General features: G+C 36.4%; 1 protein-coding gene across 2 annotated transcripts; it reads right to left on the bottom strand.

Moving 5' to 3' along the window:
- Positions 1–700: 700 nt before the first annotated feature.
- Positions 701–1,729, bottom strand: LOC116169443 (probable E3 ubiquitin-protein ligase sinah). 2 transcript variants are annotated; one of them, XM_031485530.1, is made up of 2 exons: positions 1,603–1,729; positions 701–1,548 (listed from the first exon to the last, which is right to left on the bottom strand). In XM_031485530.1, the coding sequence occupies exon 2, from the start codon at positions 1,529–1,531 to the stop codon at positions 821–823; it is 711 nt and encodes a 236-aa protein (XP_031341390.1). In that variant the 5' UTR covers positions 1,532–1,548; positions 1,603–1,729; the 3' UTR covers positions 701–820. The 2 variants fall into 2 exon arrangements, with proteins under 2 accessions (XP_031341390.1, XP_031341389.1); XM_031485529.1 differs by having other exon boundaries at positions 701–1,546; positions 1,594–1,716.
- Positions 1,730–23,954: the final 22,225 nt, after the last annotated feature.

Here is a 23,954-nt window from a genome sequence, read left to right as displayed (position 1 = left end):
GCAATAACACAACACAATTAGGAGTGGTGTTTTATGCACCTGCCAAAAATACCAACGGAGCAAGTGTCAATGAGACAATGTATGTATGAAGCCTACTCCAGCTAGATTTAATCGATATATTAACGAGCCAAACCATGCTGTAGAGTGCGGATGTTGAGAAGATATCTCGGAAAATAAAACTTACCCAGGACCATTAATCGTACCATCGAATAGAAGTAAAGTATTTTCTACGATTCTAACAGCAAACTACATCAGCAAGGATATAAATAACGCTACCTCATTTAGGTCTGTGCGCCTAGGTATTACTTTCTAAGTTAATGTGAACAATAAACTTAGCACTACAAATTGAAGACATTCACCAGTTTACCAGGTCGGATTCCGTGATTGTCGAAAGCGACCAACCAGGTGGAACACTTTTGTAGCTAACAAGGTTAACGTCTTAGCGAAATATCATATTTCAATCGACCGGTTCCAGGAAATCTGTCCGTAGACGTTCAACACCAACCATCCACAGTACGCCTGACACTTGTCGCAATCGGTACCTTAAGAAATTTTACAAAAAATGGAAACCAGCCCAAAGTCTTATTTGTGGGGTGAGAGTGTCGCACAGCACAGTAACTTCATAAGGGTTGAAACCAAACCTCCCTTGGTTAGGTACACATAATAGACTACAATCTCAACTTAGGTACATGATACAAAATTCTCATTCAGAAATTTTATTAAAAAAATCACAAGAATATAAAAAATTCATCAAGAATAAAAATGCGAACAGCACAGCTGTCTTTTCCATAAGAAACATCGTTTTACATATAAATAACGATCAAAAAATTAAGTTCAAGTACACTACCAGCGTGACATTTCCATTTATGTTGGGACAACAGCGATCTTTGGGAATGGTCGCGTGGTCCTGTCGCAGAAGGAAGCGATGATTATCTGACAAAATCGCCGCAGAGTATTTGTCGCTTCTGATCAGGCGTTGGTAATCCACGTCGAATTTTCCCTTAATTGTGTCGTTGATAACACCTAACGAGAAATGGACCATCATGATGGAGTGGTTAATATTGACGTGCAACTTGAAAAACTTCTGCTTACAGTAGATGACTTTAAAGAAATTTTCATGGCCTTCATTACGGTGAACCGTTTTCGTTACCTTTATACCACTTCTATACATTGACTTTATCAAATCGTGACAGTGGAATGTTTCCATGTGTCGAATGGGATCGTGCTTATCCGATTGGAAGGACTTGCAGCTGGGTGATGCTGGACAGATGGGCTCCTTCGCCTTTACCCGGGCCTTGCTTGCGGTTTTTTGAATTTTGCTAGCGCTGCTATAGAGATTCTCCTTGAATTCCTTGATGAGCGCTTCTACTGTAAAATTACGCATAGACGTCATATATTCGTTACAGATTGCACATCTTATGGTTATCTCCCAACAGGATTCGCACAGGCTGTGGCCGGAAATGCACATGAATATTTTACCGGGAAATACGTGGAAACAAATCGGACATTCCGCACTTCTATACTTCTCCATTACTGCTAAAATTGTCTAAAAGAAACTATTTTAAATCAAGGCAAATTCAGTTGAACCTTTACCTTCTAATGTCTAATTTTTGCACATTCACACCGGCATGCTTTAAGCTAAGTGACGATCATGAAATAGAAACATATACACTGATAGAGCTCACCTTTGTTCAAACGTTATCATTTCTATTCATGAGACAGTGGCGTCGACATGAAATCCCATCGGTTACATTGCGAACCCAATTTCTCTTGGCACTTCTCGGTCAATCAAATCAACCTTCTCGTAATATTATGATTTTTTATGGACTTAGTAAAAGTAGTTTTGGTGAGGTTTTCAAACTCCGAACAGGAGTTAATGGAATAACGTATACAATGTTTGTATTGGTATATACCGTATGCACACGAAACATTCGTACTTATTTTGTAAGACAAGCAGCCGGTATTGTAAATAGTGCGGGAGCTGCCTAATGTCTCGTGTGCAGTTGCATGTCCTCTAAGGTTTTGAGCGAATTCTTATTAAACACCTATACGAGCTTAAAAAAACATTGATCACGTGGTCCAGATCATGGTCGTTTGGTCACCATCTTTAAAAATGGCCGGCATGTTGCTAAACTTTTTGTTAAAGTATATCTTCCCACACAATGCCTTGATTTTAATTTTTTAAGAAAGTGTTACTGATTTTTCAAGGCAAACAACATGAAAATGTACCACTACTTCTTTAAATTACGTAGTAAGGGTTCTTGCATTGGTCCAAAACACTACCTTTACCTTTTTACAAAAGTACACAACACATTATTCCCAATCTTCTATAGAAACATACAGTTTTTCTGAAGTTATCTGTAGAATTAAAATACCGTCGTTTTCTTTGTAACCATAGTCCAACGGGTTAATTTTTTTACACGGTTCCAGAGCCTAAATCCATTTATCGCATTACGTTTTATGTGAAGACAGATTATTCTTGAAAGTGTCGTAATTTCCTATGATGAAACTGATGGAAACAGAATTTATCATTGCACTCAACTACACGAACAAACATTCTTCTGCCTTTTTTCCATGTCATCATTCAGTGGTTCTTTGCTGAACTCTAGCAAGAGATCTTCGGCACACGGTTCTGCTGCTTTTCAAGATTTGTACTGACTTTGCTTGTAATGTCGCGGTTGCAGCCCGTCAAATAATTGATCGCAGGTATGAAGTGGAATGTGCCGCAATGTACCTAATCCACAGGCAACGTAAAGCTCTTTTAGTGTATCAGTGTCGGTAGAACAAATAACCACAGTGCTTACATTTGAAGTCAGTGTCGTACCAGAAGTATGGGTTAGGATTCTGTGGTCTGCTTCTTCATAATCTGATTCCAACGTACGTTCTTCTATAACATTCTGTACAGTGAAACGTCTTGACTTGACTTTATCTGCAGCACCAAGATGAATGAGAACAGATGCAGTAACAGAAATAGCCAATCAACATAGTATGATTCCAACAATTCTTTGTTGTTACCTGGGGCCCAATATGCATCAGTATCAACAGGAAGGGAATTCTTGTCATTTGGTGTTCCATATTCCACTGGTTGTTTTCGTGATCGCTTAGTCCTATCAAATCGAAGCCACCGTATCAAATCCTTTCACACAAATTAGATTATTGGTTAATTTCACGAAACTAGTTGTGACGATATTGTAATTACAACATTAACAAGCCTTCAACAAGAGGATTTATTTAAAAAACTTAATGCATCTTAAAAACTTGTATTTGCCAAATCTTGTTTGCCTTCAAAAAATAAAAAAACTTACATTAAAAAATTAAAACTGGCGGTCATTTTTACGTATGGCGAGCAAAAAACCATGATCTGGACAATGTGACCAAATTTTTTAAATACTCATATAGGGGTTTAACAAATCCCAGCAACAAAACTTAGAGCACATACAACTGCACACGTGATATGGGCTAGCTCCTAGACTAAAAGCATAGTTAACTATGTTGTCAGGCTAACAATGTTATGACACGAATGTGTTTTCAATGAATAACACAATTTTCTGAAAAAACAACAAATCACATTAGCCTAACATCATAGGTAACAACGCTTTATAATACCCCCCGAAGGTATATACGGATCCAATCAATTTTCAACAAAAAACAAAACACTAAAACATCAAGGCGCTAGATCAAAACGTCAGTGTCACTTAAAATTCAAGTCTGCAAATTCGATCCCAAACATTCCGTGACTGCGGATGGTGCGAAAATGCGTTTACAGAAGAGTTTCATTACAAACTTTTTTTCGAATTTTCAAAAACTAATTTCGGATTCGTGATTTTCATGTTCAAAAACCCTCAGATACCACATTTCGTCGAAATCAGAATTCTTTTTGCACCCTCAAGGGGGGTGCGCCCTTTCATGGTAGGTATTTTAAAAAAAATTTTGCAAAATCGGATACGGCATACCCGAAACCTATTCAAAGACTTGCCACCAATCTATGTAACTCTTATGGTTGCTGCTGAGAAAAAAATTAAAGAAGAAATCCAAATTTCACCACTTCTTTGGGGGTGGCTCCCAAACGAAACACATTGAACCCTCGGTTTATTTGGAAAAAGTGCTTGTCTTGATCCCCTCTATCACCCAAATTTTTTTTACATACGGTCATGTAACACTCTGTATAACATTTTTTTGTATCTCTTTTTTTGTATATTTGGTAGGTATGAGAATAAGCCGTAATAGTGCATTACGCATTACGTCTAATTACTAGGCAACAGACCTCTTGTGAAATAAATAAGTAATAATTGCACGTGTGGTAATTAACGTATCACCAATTCTTTTAGTTTGATCACTCATAACGAATTAATTTGGAGCACAAACGATCGAATAGAATCAATAGCAAAATGAAAAGTAACTTCCGTAATTTATTTTGACGTTTGTTGTCGTAATAGGAATAATGTCATGGGCTTCGGGATTATTACGTATAAATATAAATTCGCTTAGGTAATTTCGCTTAATGCGTCTTTTGAATAATTAGATAGTCCTTCGAATACCATTCGTAGTCGAAGTATTTGTAGATTATTTTTGAGGTGCTGCTCCACTCATGCTGGTTACGTTTTTAACACTTTTTAATACTTCGCGCTCGTGGTATTAATCAGCGTAACTAGCCTTCGTGACAGCACCTCAAAAATAATTGACAGTATGTCGACTACTCTTGGTATTATACAGGGTGGTGACTTGCGTAACGCATCATAGGGATTTCAATGTAAAATTCATAACATGCGATCATTGGTTCCCCAAATTATTTTAGAGCAAACATTTATTAAGGTTTTCTGTAGGAAAAAATTTTTTACGTCAATCAACCGTATTAGTTTTCAATTTTTTACATAACAAAGACAAAAATCTTTTTCAATAATCTGTGATGCCATGGAATTTTATAATACAAAAACTACGTCAATATCCGCCATGCCATGAAATGTCTGCTATAAAACAAATCAAATTCTATCAAAAAGTATTATATTTAGAACAGCGAATTCAATATAAAGAAATACCAAATTACTAAAAACGGTTTCCTAATATAGCAATTTACCATAAATGTTCGAATAAGTCGCCATTAACTGCAAGACAGTAACCAAGTCGATCATAAAAGCCATTTCGAACTGCCGCTAATTGATAACTGGATATCTTTTTGTTTTAGAAAATTCCATGGCATCGCAGATTATTGAAAAATATGCGAGTTTTATTTTTCCAATTTTCCGTCTTTATATAAAAAAAATTGAAAACTAATACGGTTGATTGGCGTAAAAAAATTATTTCTACAAAAAACCTTAATACATTTTTCCTCTAAAATAATTTGGGGAGGCAATAATCGCATGTTATGAATTTTACATTGAAATCCTTACGATGCGTTACGCAAGTCACCACCCTGTATATGAATATTTATGGTAATTAACCACTTTATTGCAGTATATGCAACACAACTTACACCAATTTCAGGTTTTCGTATGTAGTTATTCAATGCCTAAATTTATAGGGTCGGGTACAAGTCGCCGCCGCCGTCTCGCCGCGGCCAATTCGCCGCGGCCATCCGGCCGCGAACCCAATTGGCCGCGGAACCAACTTGCCGCGAACCTTCTCGCCGCAGATCATCCCTCCGCAGACGATATTATCTGACCAAATAAACAAAAAGTATTTACATATTTCAATTATTTTTTAAGGTTTTATTTGTCCTCACTGCTGAAAGAAATTAGGTACCTATACAGGGTGTTTTTTTGGGAGCTTTAGTTAAACGTTTCTGGGAAAGTAAAATAGGTAGGTTTTTGAAAATTTATACTTAGGAGTTACTCTGAAGACCGAATCGATGTAAAATATTTTCAAAATGGCCACCCTTCCGGAAACACCGGAAGTAGATAGTAACTTCGTTATATTAAATGGCAACCCCTATTTTTTATTCCATTTTTGGATTCTACGTAAAATTTCAGTTCTTTTGATACCCACATGTCCATATCTGCCATTTATGGTTTTTAAGTTATTTTGACTTTATGAAAAAAAATGGCGGATGCAGATGGTACCTTGATAATTGATTACTTGAAAATGGTTATAGTCATGGCAACCCATTTTTATCATTGCATAGAGAATGAATGGGGCTTTCTTTTAGTGTACTTAAAAAAAATTAAGTTGCGTATAATCGCACCTATGGAGATCCAAATTTAAGAAACTTCAAAGTCCAAAAACTCAGTTTTTTTTAAATGGAATGACCATGTTCTTCCTATTGCATGAGATAGAGAATCGAAATTGGAATATTTTGATATTACATGTTCCTATAGCTATCTTTAACATTTTCTGATTTATTCCCATTTCATTGAATTGATGCCATTTTTTTTGCATTTTCATTTTAGTAGTTGGCCATGATTTTATAACAATCGAATTTTAAACAAATCAAGAAAAGGATTTTTAATATCATTGATTCTAGTCTAAATAATTCATTAATAAATAAGTCATTTATTAAGGATATAGGACGGAATTTTTGAGAAATCTAGACTGAGTCGTTCAACTGAATTTGTTAAACAACGTATAAGTCTAAAAATTCAGAGAGGTAATGCGATATCTGTTCTAGCAACAATTCCATACAAAAAATGTTTCAACGAAGTTTTTTATATTATACATTGAATTTATTTTGTTAATCTTGCATTTGCAATTCAATTCATTCTCTTAAATATTCTCTTGTAGAGCTTTGTATCACTTGCGCTTCAACGGTTTGTAGTGCATTTGGGGGTACCAAATTTCCAAAATTCATACAATTTCGTTCCAGTGTTCGAATGAATGTACGGCAAGCACGTGCCGCGATTCTGTCCATTTCACCATAAATAACAATTAAATTCAAAAATAGGTGAAACCACTGCGTCATTTTTCGATTTTTGAAAAACTTATGTTAACCTATAACAGTAGGTGACGGATTAGTGTCACTAGAATTGTTTAAAATTCAATTGTTATAAAATCATGGCCGACTACTAAAAAGAAAATTCGAAAAAAATTGTGTCAATTCAATAAAATGGGAATAAGTCAGAAACTGTTAAAGATAGCTATAGGAACATGTATTGTCAAAATATACCCATTTCGATTCTTTATCTCATGCAATATTAAGAAAATGGTGATTCCATTTAAAAAAACTGAGTTTTTAATCTTTGAAGTTTCATAAATTTGGATCTCCATAGGGGCGGTCTTACGCAGCTTAACTTTTTTTTAAGTACACTAAAAGAAAGCTGTATTAATTCTAAATGCACTGATAAAAATAGGTTGTCATGACTACAACCGTTTTCAAGTAATCAATTATCAAAGTACCATCTGCATCCGCCATTTTTTTTCTTAAAGTCAAAATAACTTAAAAACCATAAATGACAGATATCGACATATGGGTATCCAAAGAACTGAAATTTCACGTAGAATCCAAAAACCCAATAAAAAATTGGGGATGCTATTTAAAATAACGAAGTTACTATCTACTTCCGGTGTTTCCGGAAGTGCGGCCATTTTGAAAATATTTTACATCGATTCGGCCTTCAGCGTAACTTCTAAGTACAAATTTTCAAAAACCTACCTATTTTACTTTCCCAGAAACGTTTAACTAAAGCTCCCAAAAAAACACCCTGTATAGGAAGCTTTCTCTAGTCCATCATTGTTCTCCTTAGCTTGATGTTATTTGCATTCCTTTATCTAAATGAATAATTAATTAGGTACATGCAGGTAAGTGGTCTATACACAAATTCTTTTGTTGTTGTTATGAATGCTAGTTTTAATCCTAATTACCTACACATTATTATACCCTATACAAAATGCAAGGGCGGTATTTGGAAAATGTCTTTTGTTTATTATTTAATTTGTTCTAAACCTGACCAACTAGTTGCAAACTGATACAACTTTGCAATCTATTGGATATAATACAAAATCCTACCTACCTTCTTTGTATTCATTCTTAGAAAATCAAGTAGTTGTTAGTTAATGGGGTGCTGCCCATTTCCTGAACTGACTTTAATCCCTTAAAAGTACCGCTTGAGTTATGTAACATCTGGGTTGCCACATTCCGACGTATGTTTAAACGTAAGGGTGTGTTTGTAAATATGCATCACTTTATTGTTGGCATTGGCACTGAGCGTAACTTAAATAAACGGCATTAAGTATACTCTGCATTTTATTATTAATCCAATACAATCTTTACGCGTGTGGTTTCACTCTACTCGAAACTTTAGTTAGGCAGTGCTTAATCGACAATGGAAAATGAAATACTCTCACAGCGTTCTCAAGCAAAGTTTTGTAGTGAAGGTTTTGTGTACGTTTTTGATAGGATGTCAAGTGATGGAAATGTTAAGTTTTGGAGATGCCAAGAACGAGGAAGGTGCAAAGCCAGATTGCATAGTGGGGAAGATGGAGTTGTTTTGAAAACTATCAATCAACATTCACACGAAGCATCCGCTGCAAAGGTAGAAGTTCAAAAAATCATTACCAGAATTAAACGTCGTGCAGCTGACACTATTGAACCCACAATACAAGTTATGAACGAATGCACTTTAGATGCATCTCAAGCAGCTCAAGGTGCACTTCCTCGATCCCAAGCGCTTAAAAAGACTGTGAGAAGGAAAAGATTGGAAATCCGTGCGGCTCCCCCAAATCCTACAAATTTGGAGCAATTAGTTATCCCAGAAGTTTATTCGGCATACGAAGTTCGACCAGGGTTTTTTGAAAATTTTTTACTTGCTGATAGTGGACCTGGCCTTAATAGAATATTGATCTTTGGAAGAAGACAAAATCTCGATGTTCTTCACCATTCCAGGGAATGGTTCGCGGATGGTACGTTTAAGATTGCTCCTTTGTTATTTAGTCAGATATATACCGTGCTAGCAACAGCTCATCAAGGAGTACACCCGATTTTCTATGCGCTTTTGCCTAATAAACAGGAGGTTACATACAGACGTATGTTTGAGCTTGTTATAGAACTGCAACCGGAACTTAATCCAGAATCAATTGCGTGCGATTTTGAAAATGCCGCTATTAGTGCAATGAAACATTGCTTTCCGAGAGCTGAAATACGCGGTTGCTTTTTCCATCTAGTGCAGAACATGCACAAAAAATTATCGCATCTTGGATTAATGCAACGATATCGGATAGAAGCAGATTTTGCATTGGCCGCTAAAATGGTTACCGCTTTACCGTTTGTTCCACACCAACACCTAGACGAAGCAATTGATATGTTGGGTAATGAACTGCCACCTGAACTTCAGCCTCTTTTAGAATGGTTTGAGGATACCTATGTTGGGCGTTTAAATCGTCGCGGAAATGGTAGACGTCCAGGCATGTTTCCTCCTCAAATGTGGAACATGTACGAACGAGTGCTACATGATCAAAATCGGACAAACAATCACGCCGAGGCAGCTCATCGACGTCTTCAAGTGGAATTAGGAGTGGAGCATCCAACGCTGTGGAAATTGATTGAGAGTCTGCGGAAAGTACAAAAAGGTATTTTTGGATAATTTGCATAGTAGTAGTCCATTTTTTTAATGATTATTTATAGGTCGTGATCTGTATTACGAACAACTTGTTGCCGGCCATGCACCACCACTAAAATTACGCAAGTACCGGGACGCAGACAGCAGAATTTTGCGAATTGTGCGTAATTACAATACCTATAATAATATTGAATTTTTAAGAGCTATTGCACATAATTATGGTATTTAGAGTGTAGTGCTTGATAGCTCATATTATGTGAATCAATAAAAATGAATTGTTTAATTTAAAAATTTTCTTAAATAAATAAATTAAATTTTTAAGTTGGCGACGCGGTTTACCGATAAATATATTGTATATCTGCCACCGAACTTTATCTAACGTAACCGTCGAAATTGTAGGATCCTCTATCAGAATATGATATTTCGTTATTTTCGTGGCGAGTTGGATTGGGGGCGAGCTGGCTCGCGTCGAGATGGGTTTGCGGCGAACTGGCGGCGGCGAAATGTCTGCGTCGAATCGGCCGCGGCTAGTTGTCCCATCCCGAAATTTATATTACCTACTTCTTCGTCTATCGCTTTTCTCTGTTCACTAAATTTTAAACTTTGCAATGCTCTTGGTGTGTAGTGTAATGAGATTTCCCTATACGGGATGCTTAACGCATTTTTTTAAGAATTAAAAAAAAATATGCTATTGTTTGCGTTTTGTCCGTCCGTCCGGACCCACGTCTGCCGTTTTGAACTACTTCTAAGGGAATGGTCCTAGAGTCCTGGAATTTTTTGCGGTAGCTGCCCTTTCTTCCCTTATCAAAAGAGGGGAAGGGGGGGGGAGGTCAGTGGAACTGGTTGTTTTATCCTTCATGGTACTCTAATGAAATCTCAACGAAATAGACCGGGAGGCAGCGTACATAGTAACTAAACCATAAGCGACAAAAAATTCGACAATACAGGCTGAAAGTACGTTGAAAACTAGTAATAAAATCACCAGTCTGCCAGTCGTAAGTGGCAGCATTAACTTGGGGCGGCGCTGAATAGGTGACTTCTTTAGGTGATCAACTAAATTACCAAACTATAAGGGTCACGGAAAAGATTTCTATCAAGAAATCCCATTTTTTCCATAGTTTTCAAATATGCTATGGCAGACGATTTTAAGTGCAGCGTTGGTAGCGAAAGACGCCCTCCAATGTAGGGAAAAACACCCCTGAACTAAACCATGAGGACCGTATAAAAATTATCCATAAAAAATTCCTCTTTTTGTCACTACTTTAAAATATATCCTGGCAGACGATATTAAGTGTAGCTTTAATAGTGGCAGACGTCTTAGAAGTTAAAAAATTTAGGTATACTAAATCCCTGTGAGTGCGAGCGTGTGAGAGTTAAGCGCGCGAGAGCATAACCAACAGAGATAGCGATAGGATACTGACTACTGAGATCTTTCAAACCATTTGATTCTAAACTTCTGATTCACATAGTTCCATCCACTTCAATCAAACGGATTGTAGAAACTCAGACATTTTTCGGTGGCATTCGCCCAAATTGCGATGAACTAAACCATGAGGACCATACACAAGTCATACATCCGGTAAATGCGTGGGAACCCGGTAACGCGTTACCCTGCGCGTTACACACATCAACACCCAAATTCACGAACATCTCTCGAAGATTTATGAATTTCTGTGTGTTATTGGAAAAGAGACCTACTTCCATCTATACCTTGATGGTAGCGTCAATTTTACATTTCCCAAAGCAATAACAGCAATATCCATATCGGAAGCGCTAATAATGACTTTGCTACTTGTTGGTAGTTTACGAAGATGGTAAATTATTCGAGAATCTGCCTCTTAGTGGCTGCAGCACAATTCAGTTTTTACCACATCATCTTCCCTTGTCACAAATTTATAGCACTTATCTTCATATGTGGCAAACACAACTTTTCTTCCAAGTAAAGCGCAACAGGTCTTTTTTGCCTATGAACGGTATAAGTAATCTATAAGAGAGGCTTTGAGCTATCATTGCAAGTGGTTTTATGAAATTTGCAGGCTGCTTCTGAGTGGAAACAGAAATTGAGTAGGATTGTAATCTTTCCTTATTTTGATCCCAACGATCATGTTCTGCGTCCTTCATGGAAGGGGTAACTATCTGTCAAAAGTAAGATGTACTTCTCTCGCTGACAGCACAAATCTTGCCGAGGATGTGTTCAGAAAATCGCTCAAAGGTTTACCGGAGATCTTTTAAAAGATGCAAAAAAAATAATCCATCGATTAAAACAACATCTACAACTGGAGTCAGAGGATAGTTTAGAACGAGCTGAAGATCTATCTTCTTTTCTCTTCAAGTTTTCTGTTTCTCAGTCTGAGAAGAATTCAAGAAATACCGACAATCTTATAGTGAAATAAACAATTTATTATTTTCCCTAATTTAATTCGTTTGGTAACTCCAAGCGGTGCGTAAATCTATAGCTATCTCTGTTCGTTGTGCTCTCGCGGGCTTATCTCTCACACACTCGCACTCGATGGGATTTACTGTACCTAATTTTTTTTAACTTCTAAGACGTCTTCCACTATTAAAGCTACACTTAATATCGTCTGCCAGGATATATTTTAAAGTAGTGACAAAAAGAGGAATTTTTTATGTATAATTTTTATACGGTCCTCATGGTTTAGTTCAGGGGTGTTTTTCCCTACATTGGAGGGCGTCTTTCGCTACCAACGCTGCACTTGAAATCGTCTGTCATAGCATATTTAAAAACTATGGAAAACATGGGATTTCTTGATAGAAATCTTTTCCGTGACCCTTATAGTTTGGTAATTTAGTTGATCACCTAAAGAAGTCACCTATTCAGCGCCGCCCCAAGTTAATGCTGCCACTTACGACTGGCAGACGAGTGATTTTATTACTAGTTTTCAACGTACTTTCAGCCTGTATTGTCGAATTTTTTGTCGCTTATGGTTTAGTTACTATGTACGCTGCCTCCCGGTCTAAAAGGAATTAATTTCTACCAACCATACTCTTCCTCGGCCTCTTATCGTGATCGGCTATACCGAGTGGTGCTTAGCGCGACGCAGCATAGGGATTTCAATGGTAATTTCTTTATAGTCAATTACTAGCTCCCCTAATTATTTTAGAGCAAAAGTCTTAAATACGTTTTTTTTATAGAAAAAAATACTGCAACGCTACGCTCGTGTTTAACATAAACTCGTGTCTAAAGTGTCGTTTATAAAACTTGATACATAGTATACTATTATCTACACAAGAGTTGTGCACAATTTAATGTATTTAATTGATAAGAAGGCGGAAGCTATATTTAAGTATGCGTGAAACCTTGAAAGTACGAATGCCTGTGTCTTAGCATTGGAAGAAAGTTACATTTTGTTTCATTTATTATGCCCGAATTGGCATATTATTTAATCGTGGGAAAGCTGAAAGGGAATTAGCAATATGAAGTAATAATCGTGGTTAGAAATGAAATTTTGTTTCATATGTAAATAAAATAGGAGCATAAATCTTGCTTTACGTATTCAGAATGAGGTAATTTTAATGTCATTGTAAGAAAATAACCAAGAGAGTTCGTTTAAATCGAGGTTTAAATATGTTCATACCGAAGTCGAATTGACAAAAGCTGCACTTATAAACGCTTCGTCGTAGTGAAATAGACGAAACTTAATTGCAGTACATACTGAGAGAAGGGGTAGAAATATAAGTGAATTCGTGTCTAAAAGTAAGTGATTCCACGGACAATCTCAAACGCTGAATCTGCGCTAGTTGTTTTGCTGATTCAAACAAAATGCTCGACAATGCCCACCACAGAAAACAGCGCGTCTATTTCGCGAGAAGCCAATTCCATTCCCGCATCGAATCAACGATCAGTCACGGCTAAATTTTGGTCGATCCGCGTACATCCAACTACGTCCAAGTTCTGGGGGCGGATCCAGACTCCTAGTGCATAAACGATCGAGGTAATTACAAACAATTACCTGTGTCGTATCTCGCCCCGTTGTAGAATTGTTTCTTATCGTAGCCTTGCCCCATTGTCGAATTTGCTTGTCGTACGTTGCCCCGTTGTAGATTTTATAAATAAGAGTCAGAGTCATTGTGGTTCAATAGTTTTAACCATTTGCAACCATTTTGTTCCGCGAGGTCACTTTGTCCGAAGAATAACTAAAATTTTTGCCATTATTGTGCATCTGACATCCTACGTCATTTAATTACCTTATCATATTTTGGACATTGACGACGTGCTGGCAATAGACATAGCAGTTGTGCCGCCTGCATTGCTGTCGATACCGCAAACACAGCGTTCGGATTTGGTTTTACTCCTTGCTTGTATTACTCACCCGATCTGGCGGGAGCGCACATCGTTTCACCAGTTTCTGTGATTCTTATGCAGTAAAGTAAAACTCTCATACACTGTATGAATAGGTATATGCCTAGTAGGCATACATTCAGTTATTCTAATACATGAGCACAGCTACACATACCAGAAAGCAAATATGTAGGTAGGTATACTAGGTATATCCCATTGAACATCGCTTTTGTAAGTATTCCAAGTACAAGTACAAACATGAAGTTCAATTATTTATTGTTGTTTGGCGTTGTTTGATAAATAACATTAGCCATACTGTCGTGTAGATGCGGCTTTAGAAGTCAAAGCTCATTAACAAAGTATGGGTGGAATTCATAAACATTGCTTAAGTTAGACTTACACTTTACTAAGTGCACACTTAGTTTAGTTTAAGTGGAACTTATATTTACTGTTAGTATCTGTCCGAATTTCGCGCGTTACTATAGCAATAATGTCATGCGTCACCTTAACTATATCTTTGAATACCACTAAGTACACGCTAAGTATGAGTAAAGGGTAAGTCTAACTTAAGTAATATCTATGAATTCCACCCTAATAAATACCTTCCTTCCTTTCCAATCGCATACATAAAGTGGATTATGTCGATGCCTTTCCATCATTATCATTGTGTATTTCCTTTGGTAGAGATGGATATTTATTACGATTCTCTTGCGACTACATTACTTTCCCGTATTCATTTTTGATTAAAACTTCGCCGCACTTTTTGCAGTTCATCTTGCTTGCTTTAATTAGTATTCAAATATATATTTTCGTGGTAACTTTTATATTCAAAAGAGAAAAGGATCCTTTGATGTTCGCAAAAATAAAATTAAAACTGTAATAAGGAAATGGAAAAAATAAGGTTACCAAACGAAATCAGTAATGTCATTTAGTGTCTCCGGCTGTACTTCGCGACGTATAAATTCCAGTTTCTTGGAAAAACTGCATTAATTTTAGGGATTTTCAAAGATGTTGTTGTTTTTCCTGGCATTGTAGTAGATATTTCATTTCCGAGGCGCTATTTTTATGAAAATGTCATGTATCTATTACACTTTCATTATAGGTATTATACGCTCATTTCTTTATCTAGCATCTCCAAAGGATCATAGCGTTCGATATTTGAAACAAAGAATGCTTCTGTTCGTGGAAAATTCGGAAGGAAATTGCATTCGTTCCCGCTGTTTCATAATGGATTATTAGAAAAGTGACCGGTCAAGCCACTGCGGGAGTGATATGAGCTTTGAAGTTAATTACAACGAAAGGTGTATGTAGCTTTTGTACCGGTAGCACACGTAAACACGTCATCCCCTATACCTGGTCCTTCTTTGATCATATTACACATTTATATTGCTTCGTCTCTTATTACGATTGCTTTATTCTATGAAAACTTGTCGAGCAGTTTTGGCCCTTACCTACTGCAACAAGACGGGTTAATTAAAACGATCTTGTAATATTTGTTCCAATAGTTCGTTTAACATACTGTTGCATCCTCAGAGTTAATAGCGGATATTTATTAATAGAATCCTTTCCTTTTGAAAATTCCCGCATTTTCTTACTTATATTACGTTTGCGCCGACTAGAGAGTTGTAAGCACGTTTCGCATTGGCAGTGAAAGAGCACCATGTTAGCTTTAGCTTTAATTTATCTATATCTGCGTGACAGGATGACAGCCTTCGTTGTCGCTCTAATCGTCTGCATCATTCAAGCAACAATCATTCGTCATTCTTGTCGCTGCAATTCATCGCCTTCGTCGAAACCTCATTATCACCTTCGTCGTCATCTTTTTTTGCAGGGTAGCCCGACCGGGCAGCACTTCGGCACACCAGAGGCCCATTGTGCCTACCCCCTTTCTTTCGCAACTGAGTTCCGAGCCCGTTCCTCTCAATGACGGATAGGACCCTGTTGAGCCTGCGTTGCTTCACCCTCTCCGGTTCCAGATAGCGGTCTCTAAGGAGTTGATGTATGTCCCTGACCAAAGCGTCACAGTGACAGACCATACATGCTCAGTAGTTTCATTTGCCTTGCCACAGAATCTACACGTGGGCTCTTCCGCTAGCCCAATGTTATGCAAGTGATAGTTGACCATCCAGTGGCCCTTAAGGACACCCGTGATCTTCCTAATATGGCTTCTATTCGGTTTTAGAGGCTTAGACCCGATTTGCCAGGGGCTGTGTTAAAAAGGCCTTGAACTGTGTGAGTCCAGTTACTTGTTGCCACTGAACCTGGAATTGACTAGTCACCCAGTCGTTAATCCTGGATAAGTTTATTTGAAGATTAGCTTAAGCACCGTATGTTCAAATAAAACATTTACGAAATTACGCTAAAAAAAATACCTTTAGGGTAACTTGATCACGCAGGGGTTAAAAATGAAATATGATACTACAAAATGAGGGCTTGAACGGCGACCAACCTTTGTACTTTGAGCGGCAAGCAAACATTGAACTTTAAGCGACGAACAACCTTTGGACTTTGAACAGCCACCAACCTTCGGACTTTGAACGTCGACCAACCTTTGAATTTTACATTGTTTTAATTTCGAAGATCCATCACATTACGATATCATTATGTAGATATCGCTTAAATGTTAAATTAGCACCATCAAAAAGCCTAGAAAAAATTACTAATTGTTTGTTAACATCATTTTTTGATATCTTTAAAATAAATGAACGCCAGTACATTCTCCAAAATGATACTTTTCGGTTTTTTGCCATAACTTCTCGATTTGTAATTTACAAGAAACGTTAGGAGAGAAACTTAATTAGCATAAAATTCTGCACAACTGCTTTGTATATCTTACGCCTCTACGTCCGCAGGCACTCGTTCTAGCAGACTGTAATTGTCAAAGTTTTCGAAATTCAAAAATTTGTTTAACCAAAATTCCATAACACAATGTTTATTTTTTCAAGTAATAAATTAACGATAAGTTGCTTTAAAAAAATTTTGCGTTATATACACAACGATAAAGGATTTTTAACCATGTCATGAAAATCATCCACTATTATAGGGACTTCTCCGCTCTGATTTTTCACTATATAATCGTTAAAGTAGTCCTGTATCCATATCTATTAAGATGCTGGTGCAGAGTGCGACATCAACGAAAAACGAAGTAATCCGATCGAGTCCACTTATGAATCTAAACCATCCCGGGACACAGTATTTATTGCAAATGGGCCATTGCAAAGTTCGATCTGTCTTTGTAATTTTCCCTACTATTAATGTCTTACAAACAGCTGAGGATTATTTTTATTGCTTCAAATATTACTCTTGCTAATTATTAGTGATACGCATTCTCGTAGTATAATAGTAATAATGTGGAAGTAAACAGAGCCAAATATAAAATTCCCGGTGCGAATAATTACGAGAGACATTTCAACTATCTATTATTTAGTGATTATTTAAATATTCCAGCGTAAATGTAATTAAGTGATTCTCATCTGCATCTGCTTCTCATTTATACTTTTGTCGTAATTACTCTCGTCAGCCTTAAACGTTACGGGAATGTTAAAATGCAGATTGCATACGGAATTTTAACCCGGCAACAGTTTTAATTAAAGGGATGCTTCTCCGAGTACGAAAATATTGTGGCACATTTTTGTCGCATTATAATATCGGTTCCATTTGATTAAAAAGAATGATGTTTGATGTGTGGGATGGCGTATCTTTGAGGTTTTGCGCTCTTCGGCAACCCATTTTTAGACGCTTTCACTTACTTCGCTATCTTAACACTTTTCTAACTTCTTTCGCTGTGCGGGTTCGTAATTTTCCACGTCTTCTTTTAATGAAATCAGAAGCCGTTGGCTAAATCGTTGGTCAGATAATAATTGAACCGTTGATACACTAACTTCATGATTTCATGACAAATTAACGTGACTTCAAACTTCAGTTTCGAATGCTCCACATAATCAAATTAATAAAATGGCATAAGAATTTGAATAATTAATTCAAAGAAACCGAAAAATTTTAAGGATATTAAGCTCAATATGATGGGGGAATTATATTGAACACACTGCAATCCACTCGATCTGGAGGACATTTTTCAATTTGGATAGAAACCCGAAATCATTGGAGGGTACCTAATGAAATGAGCAGTTAAAATTGTTTAAATGATTAATACAAATAAAAAATATATTAATTACAATTCGGCTCTATCAAAAGCCCTTATGAACAAACCATAATCTCACAGACTACGACGGAAATAAAATGTTACCTTTAACCTCTGGTTACGGCCGTTTGAATTCCGAAGGGTGCTTTCTGCCAATAATCTGCTATCAGATAAAACACAACAAGAAAACAAGGAAGGATATATCTCGTTAAATATCGAATGTATACAAAATTTTTCTATATGAAGGTTTTTTATCATTTTAGTTCCCATAATAAGGCAGCATTCAGTTGTTTTTATTTTAGAAAACAAATGAATTTTTTAGTGGCAGTACACATTATCATTGGGCTCTTTTGATAAAGATTATTTTTCTCTTTTCGATGAAATGACATGTTAGTAACCTTATTAAAAAAAAATTTTCAGAAAAAAGAAAGAGAACGAAACTAATATGCGAGAAAATGAAGCGTTACGATGAGAAGCGAGTGTAGAACCAGATAATGGTCGAAACGCCAGGGCGGCTATTCTGTCGTACCTTTACATATTTAAAAAAACAAAGTTGACACTCGATTTTCGTTGGGGTCGTTTCGCTATTCGGGCTCGGAGAGTACATAAGTAAAACACGGAGTGAGAGAGAGAGAGAGAGAGAGAGAGAGAGAGGAGGGGGGGGGGGAATTATGTAACTCGAGCGCGGCATTTTTATATCGCGTAGTGTGGGATTCTTACCCGAACTTTCGAAGCAAGTCTATGTAAACGAGCGCAGCATTTTTGAGATCGCCTACAATTTTGTTTTTAATTAGAGGTTGGAGCGGAAGCCGGGTAATCGAAGTACGCAAAGCATAGCAGTTAATTACCGAATTTTAAGGGAAAAGTGTGCAGCCATTTCGACGAAATTATTGTCGTGGGTGCTTTTTAAATTCATTGTGAGTTCCCATTACTAGCAAAACCAATAATAAGTGGCGTATTTATGCAAAAAAGGATATTCGTCGTGTAGCGTTGCATTATTGGAGCAGCGTGATCGCGTTTCAATAAATTATTACCACGAAAGTGTTGCGGTTATTTATGATTTAAAAAAACAGTTTATTAATCAAATTTGTGCACCTGTCTGTATTTAGACTGATAAAACGGAAACCGGTAAAAAGTTTAAAGACAATTAATTCCCGCTTTTGCTGGCTATTAAGGCACTAAGTTATAAGGGTAATTTTGGCATTTCCATATTGTGGAACATTGGAGCTTTCAACCCCTGTAACATAACAATGTAACAATGTAGCAATGTAGCAATGTAGCAATGTAACAATGTAACAATGTAACCATGTAACAATGTCACAATGTAACAATGTAACAATGTAACAATGTAACAATGTAACAATGTATCAATGTATCAATGTAACAATGTAACAATGTAACAATGTAACAATGTAACAATGTAACAATGTAACAATGTAACAATGTAACAATGTAACAATGTAACAATGTAACAATGTAACAATGTAACAATGTAACAATGTAACAATGTAACAATGTAACAATGTAACAATGTAACAATGTAACAATGTAACAATGTAACAATGTAACAATGTAACAATGTAACAGTGTAACAATGTACCAATGTACCAATGTAACAATGTAACAATGTAACAATGTAACAATGTAATAATGTAACAAGCAACAAAAGAAAGAGTTTGGCTCCCTCATTTATAGATGAAATGCTTCTGTGGTTTTTATAGAAGATGAATACAGTTCTGATTCTGACAGTACTAGAGATCACTCTCTTAATCGTAAGTCGTATCGTGGCTGTAAAAGTAAGTATATAACAACGATCAACATTATTGCGTATTGCACGAAATATTTGCAAAATCCATTTTATCATAAATCGTTTAGTTTGCAACCCCGTTTTCCTTTTTTACCTCACCATCTCTTGGGATCTTTCCTGTCTACTATTCTTATTCCTCTCTGGTGTGTTATCCATTCTTTCCCTTTTCCACGTTTTAACTCATTTTTTTGCGTTTTTTTTTCGTTTTTCTATTTTTCTTCTTTAACACTACTCTTATTCTCTTTACACCATAACTTTCTTCGCTTTCCAACTCTTTAGCACTCTGTTTTTGTTCATGTAACGCGGTTTTCTTTCTTTCATCGTTACCTTCCTCATTTTAAGCCCCTATCCTCTTGCTTCACCTTTCCTAGCTTCGGCTCTTTCATAGCTTTCTTCTTTTCTTGCTTATGTTACTTTTTTCCTCGTTGCGATGAATAAAGAATAAACCCGTACAGATTTTTGTTAATATTATTTATTACAGAAAATTGAAAGGACTGTTAGAACATTTAACTAACCCTTTGTGATAATTTCCGTAGGGATTACTATGAAAGGTCCTCCCAACTATACCCGAGTTCTGATGACATGATAACCTTGATAGTTCGACTACAGAATATCGAGTAGGTACGCTACTACTTATCCGTTGGCTGAGTATTGCCACTCGTTGTGTGCTACGAAACGTGGTAAAATTCTAGTATGTAATAATGTAACTCATTGATGTGTTTTTTGAAGATAACAACAACATACAGTGGTATTTATTAAGAAGCAAACATAGAGATTTACGTGTATTGTTTTTCCCTATGTCTACTTTTAAAAGATAAAATCTCTTCTGAATGGCACCTAATTTTATGCATCCAAAATAATATTTAAATCAAATAAGCATCTGGCTGTCATGTTAATTCCTTAGAATATTGTTGATTTGGCTTAGAAACTAAATCTCTTGCGCTCCTTAAACTGTTACCGGCACTATACCAATTGACATATCAACTTTTTCGTCAGTTGAATACATCGCAAACGAACGAAAATAAAAATCTGGAAGCCAAAGCAACAACATTCAAATTAATTATTAATATGACAACCAGATTTGTTTTAAGACGTTATCTTGGTTGCATAAAATTAGGCGCCTTTCAAGAGATTTTATCATTTAAAAGTAGACATAGGGAAAAACAATACACATAATTCCCTATGTCTACTTCTTAATAAATAGCACTGTATATTTCATTTTTAATCTTTTTACCTAAATAGTATTGAGCTTTATTTGCTTAGATTTAGTAAAAGTAATGAATTTTAAGGTCAGTTATATACTCCTATGAATTTGTAAAGTTTAAGTAGTACGCTAAAAAGTAGCGTAAGGACAGACAGTAATCTCGATAATTAGTCTCAAAAATGTATTATTATTACTACCATTATTGTACGTTCTGTGTGTGAGTGTAACTGGAGTAAGTGCATACTAACAATAAATTGAATGGCGATAATTTGGACAAATATCTAAAACTAAGAGAGGAAAAAAAAGTTCATGCTGCAAACTAACTAATGAATAGTGATTAATATCTGCCGACTTACAATCTATCTTTTGAACATTTGAACCGACTGCTGAAATAAAGTTCTCTAAAATGGATGAAGTAATTTGCATGATACATTTCTTTTATATCACCTAACTCTAACTCAAGCAATCAGGAGATTCATAATGAATAATGATTAGCTGTGGAGTTTCTGCATTCGATTAAATTACAAACGCGAACATATAAAATGCAATAGCATCTTACCATAAACTCACGTCGGCAGTAAGCGAACTCGATATGTTGTAAGAACCATTAAATTGAATACGTCGACTTTCATCCGTATTGGAAACTGAATGGCCAGAAAGGAGAATTGGCATTTCTATTTTATAATAAGAAAGCAGATAATACGGTTTTGCGCTGTCGTAAGTTGAATTTGCGCCATATGATTTTTTTAATTGTTGAGAGCAGGTGCATAATATTCTGATACCTTTGTCAAGTTCATAAATTAGAGAAGACTTTTTAGTCACTTAGAAAAATATCTACTCAATCTATCTCCAGTCATTGAATTACATGCTACTTATGAAGCTGCACCTTCGGTATTATAGGAATTGCACTAAACACTGGTTGTGTTCCATAAAGTAATGGTGCGCTAATAAAAATATTAATATTGAAAAAGTTTCTACCTCAAAAGTTTTACTTTTGCAATATTCAAAGCACCAAAGATATGAAGTTTAAGGTTGTTCATAAAAATTGCTTCCATTCCTCCAGTTTTCCTATGAGAAATCAAGTTCCTAATTCACATAAGCGTTATTACAGTTACCTTGCTTCAGTAGGTATAAGTTTTATTTATCCACATTATTGAGAGAATTTTCATTCCAAATGTTTAGAGAACCGTATACATAGCAAGTTTCTGAATTATTTAAGTCGGCGACGGAAAGCAGCGTTGAAGTGTTGAAGTTTAACGTAGGTACATAAACTCTAATTAACGATACGCTTATGGATATGTATTCGTGGATTATGGTTTTTACGTTTATGACTTTACCACCAGTTCGGGCTTTCATTACTGCAGCTGTAAAAGAGGATTAAATTCTTAATCAGCAGACAACACAGCCCTTCAATCAAATATGGGCGCCATTTGTAAACTATGTTAATCCGAGTCTCCACTTCTTTAGCTTTGAGTGGCCAGGTGATGCCAATTGCGGTAATTTCCTCCCCATCTTTTAATACCAATGTGAATTCTATTTACACGACAGAAGCTGACCTCATGAGATTTAAGAAAAACTTACTCGGAGTGCTCAATCTTAGATACGGTAAGGGTGTGGTTAGATAAATCGCGTTTATTTAAATGCCTTTCCGTCCGCGAGATGTCGCCCTTGCCAATTACTGTTTGATATTGTTCCCACTTGTTAGATCGCTACTCTGGTTGTCTCTCCCATGTTCTTCCGATACTTGAGAATCCCAGACCTAAGACCTGCTGTTTCACCGTTTCATAACCTTGTTACCTTGAGTAGCCAGCCAGCCATTTAATTTGTCGTATATTACCATGTTTACCGAATTACGGCATAGTATTTATTTGGTAGGGTTTTCCATGAGAACATGTTATGTACGTACGAGTAGTACCTTTGTTTATTAAATTTAATAATGCTAGCATTTTGACGGTCACTTCGTCGCCGTTCGTCTAATCCTCGAGAGTTGCCACGCGGGCGGCGCTGGTTCGATTCCTGGCCGATACAGATTTTTTTTTTAATTTATATATTCTTTAGCATTTTTATAGTATTTTACATTATTAGCCAGGTAAGTGGGTTTTTACTGGCGATAGGAGAAGTTGACTGGTGAGCCGTCAGGCGAGCCTGTCATCTCCTAGTGCCAGTAAAAACTATTACCTGGCGTATAATGTACAATATTTTATTTGTTACTCATTTGTAAACAATAGTACACGTAAATAATTAGTTCTTAAATTGATCTTGAAGAAAATGTTTAAAATATCATGTTATCCATGTAACAAAGACTTGGCATTAATTCTGGCCAATGAAATGACTAGATTACTAACTTGTAAAATTTTTACAGGTCCGCTGTCAGTGTTACAAGTCAGTAGCGTTTAAACATGACGTTTACCAGTTTGCGTTTTGTCTTGTTAATCAACGTTTACAACTGAGTAACAAATAAAATTTATTTCACTAGACTAAAACTAAGTGCGCGCATGTGGAGAAGTTATTTTTTTACGTTTGGACCGATCTGACTGAAAGTTAACAGTAATCCATTTTAATAATGGCAATCGATTATATTAAACATGTCAAAAGCGTAAAAACTCAATAAAAACTGAATCGATGCGTGAGAAGTAATAAAGGGAAGGTACTGGGTCTCAACAAAATTCTTCCATGCGGAAAAGTTAAGTTGTGAAGAAACTCATTACCATCGGCACGGTATAAAGGAGGTAGGTTGCATTGAGTTAAGTGTTGAACGAAAAGTTACTAATAAAGAGTGTGGGAGCAGGGGACGGTTACGCGTGGGTGGCGGTAGAGGGAGTTTGTATCTTCACCGTATACCTACCACCAAATGAAACAGAGGAACAATATGTTAGAAGATTGGACGAACTCGGGAACGATATGAGAAAACTTGGTGTGGGAAGTGCTATATTAGCCGGCGATTTTAATGCGGCCTCTCCAGTGTGGGGCTCGACCAAAGCAAACAAGAGAGGGAATACCCTGTTAGAATGGACAGC

Source organism: Photinus pyralis, unplaced genomic scaffold (assembly GCF_008802855.1).
Source record: "Photinus pyralis isolate 1611_PpyrPB1 unplaced genomic scaffold, Ppyr1.3 Ppyr1.4_LG4, whole genome shotgun sequence".
NCBI classification, from domain to species: domain Eukaryota; kingdom Metazoa; phylum Arthropoda; class Insecta; order Coleoptera; family Lampyridae; genus Photinus; species Photinus pyralis.
Note: the sequence above shows the minus strand (reverse complement) of the source record. Positions and strands in the feature narration are given on the sequence as shown.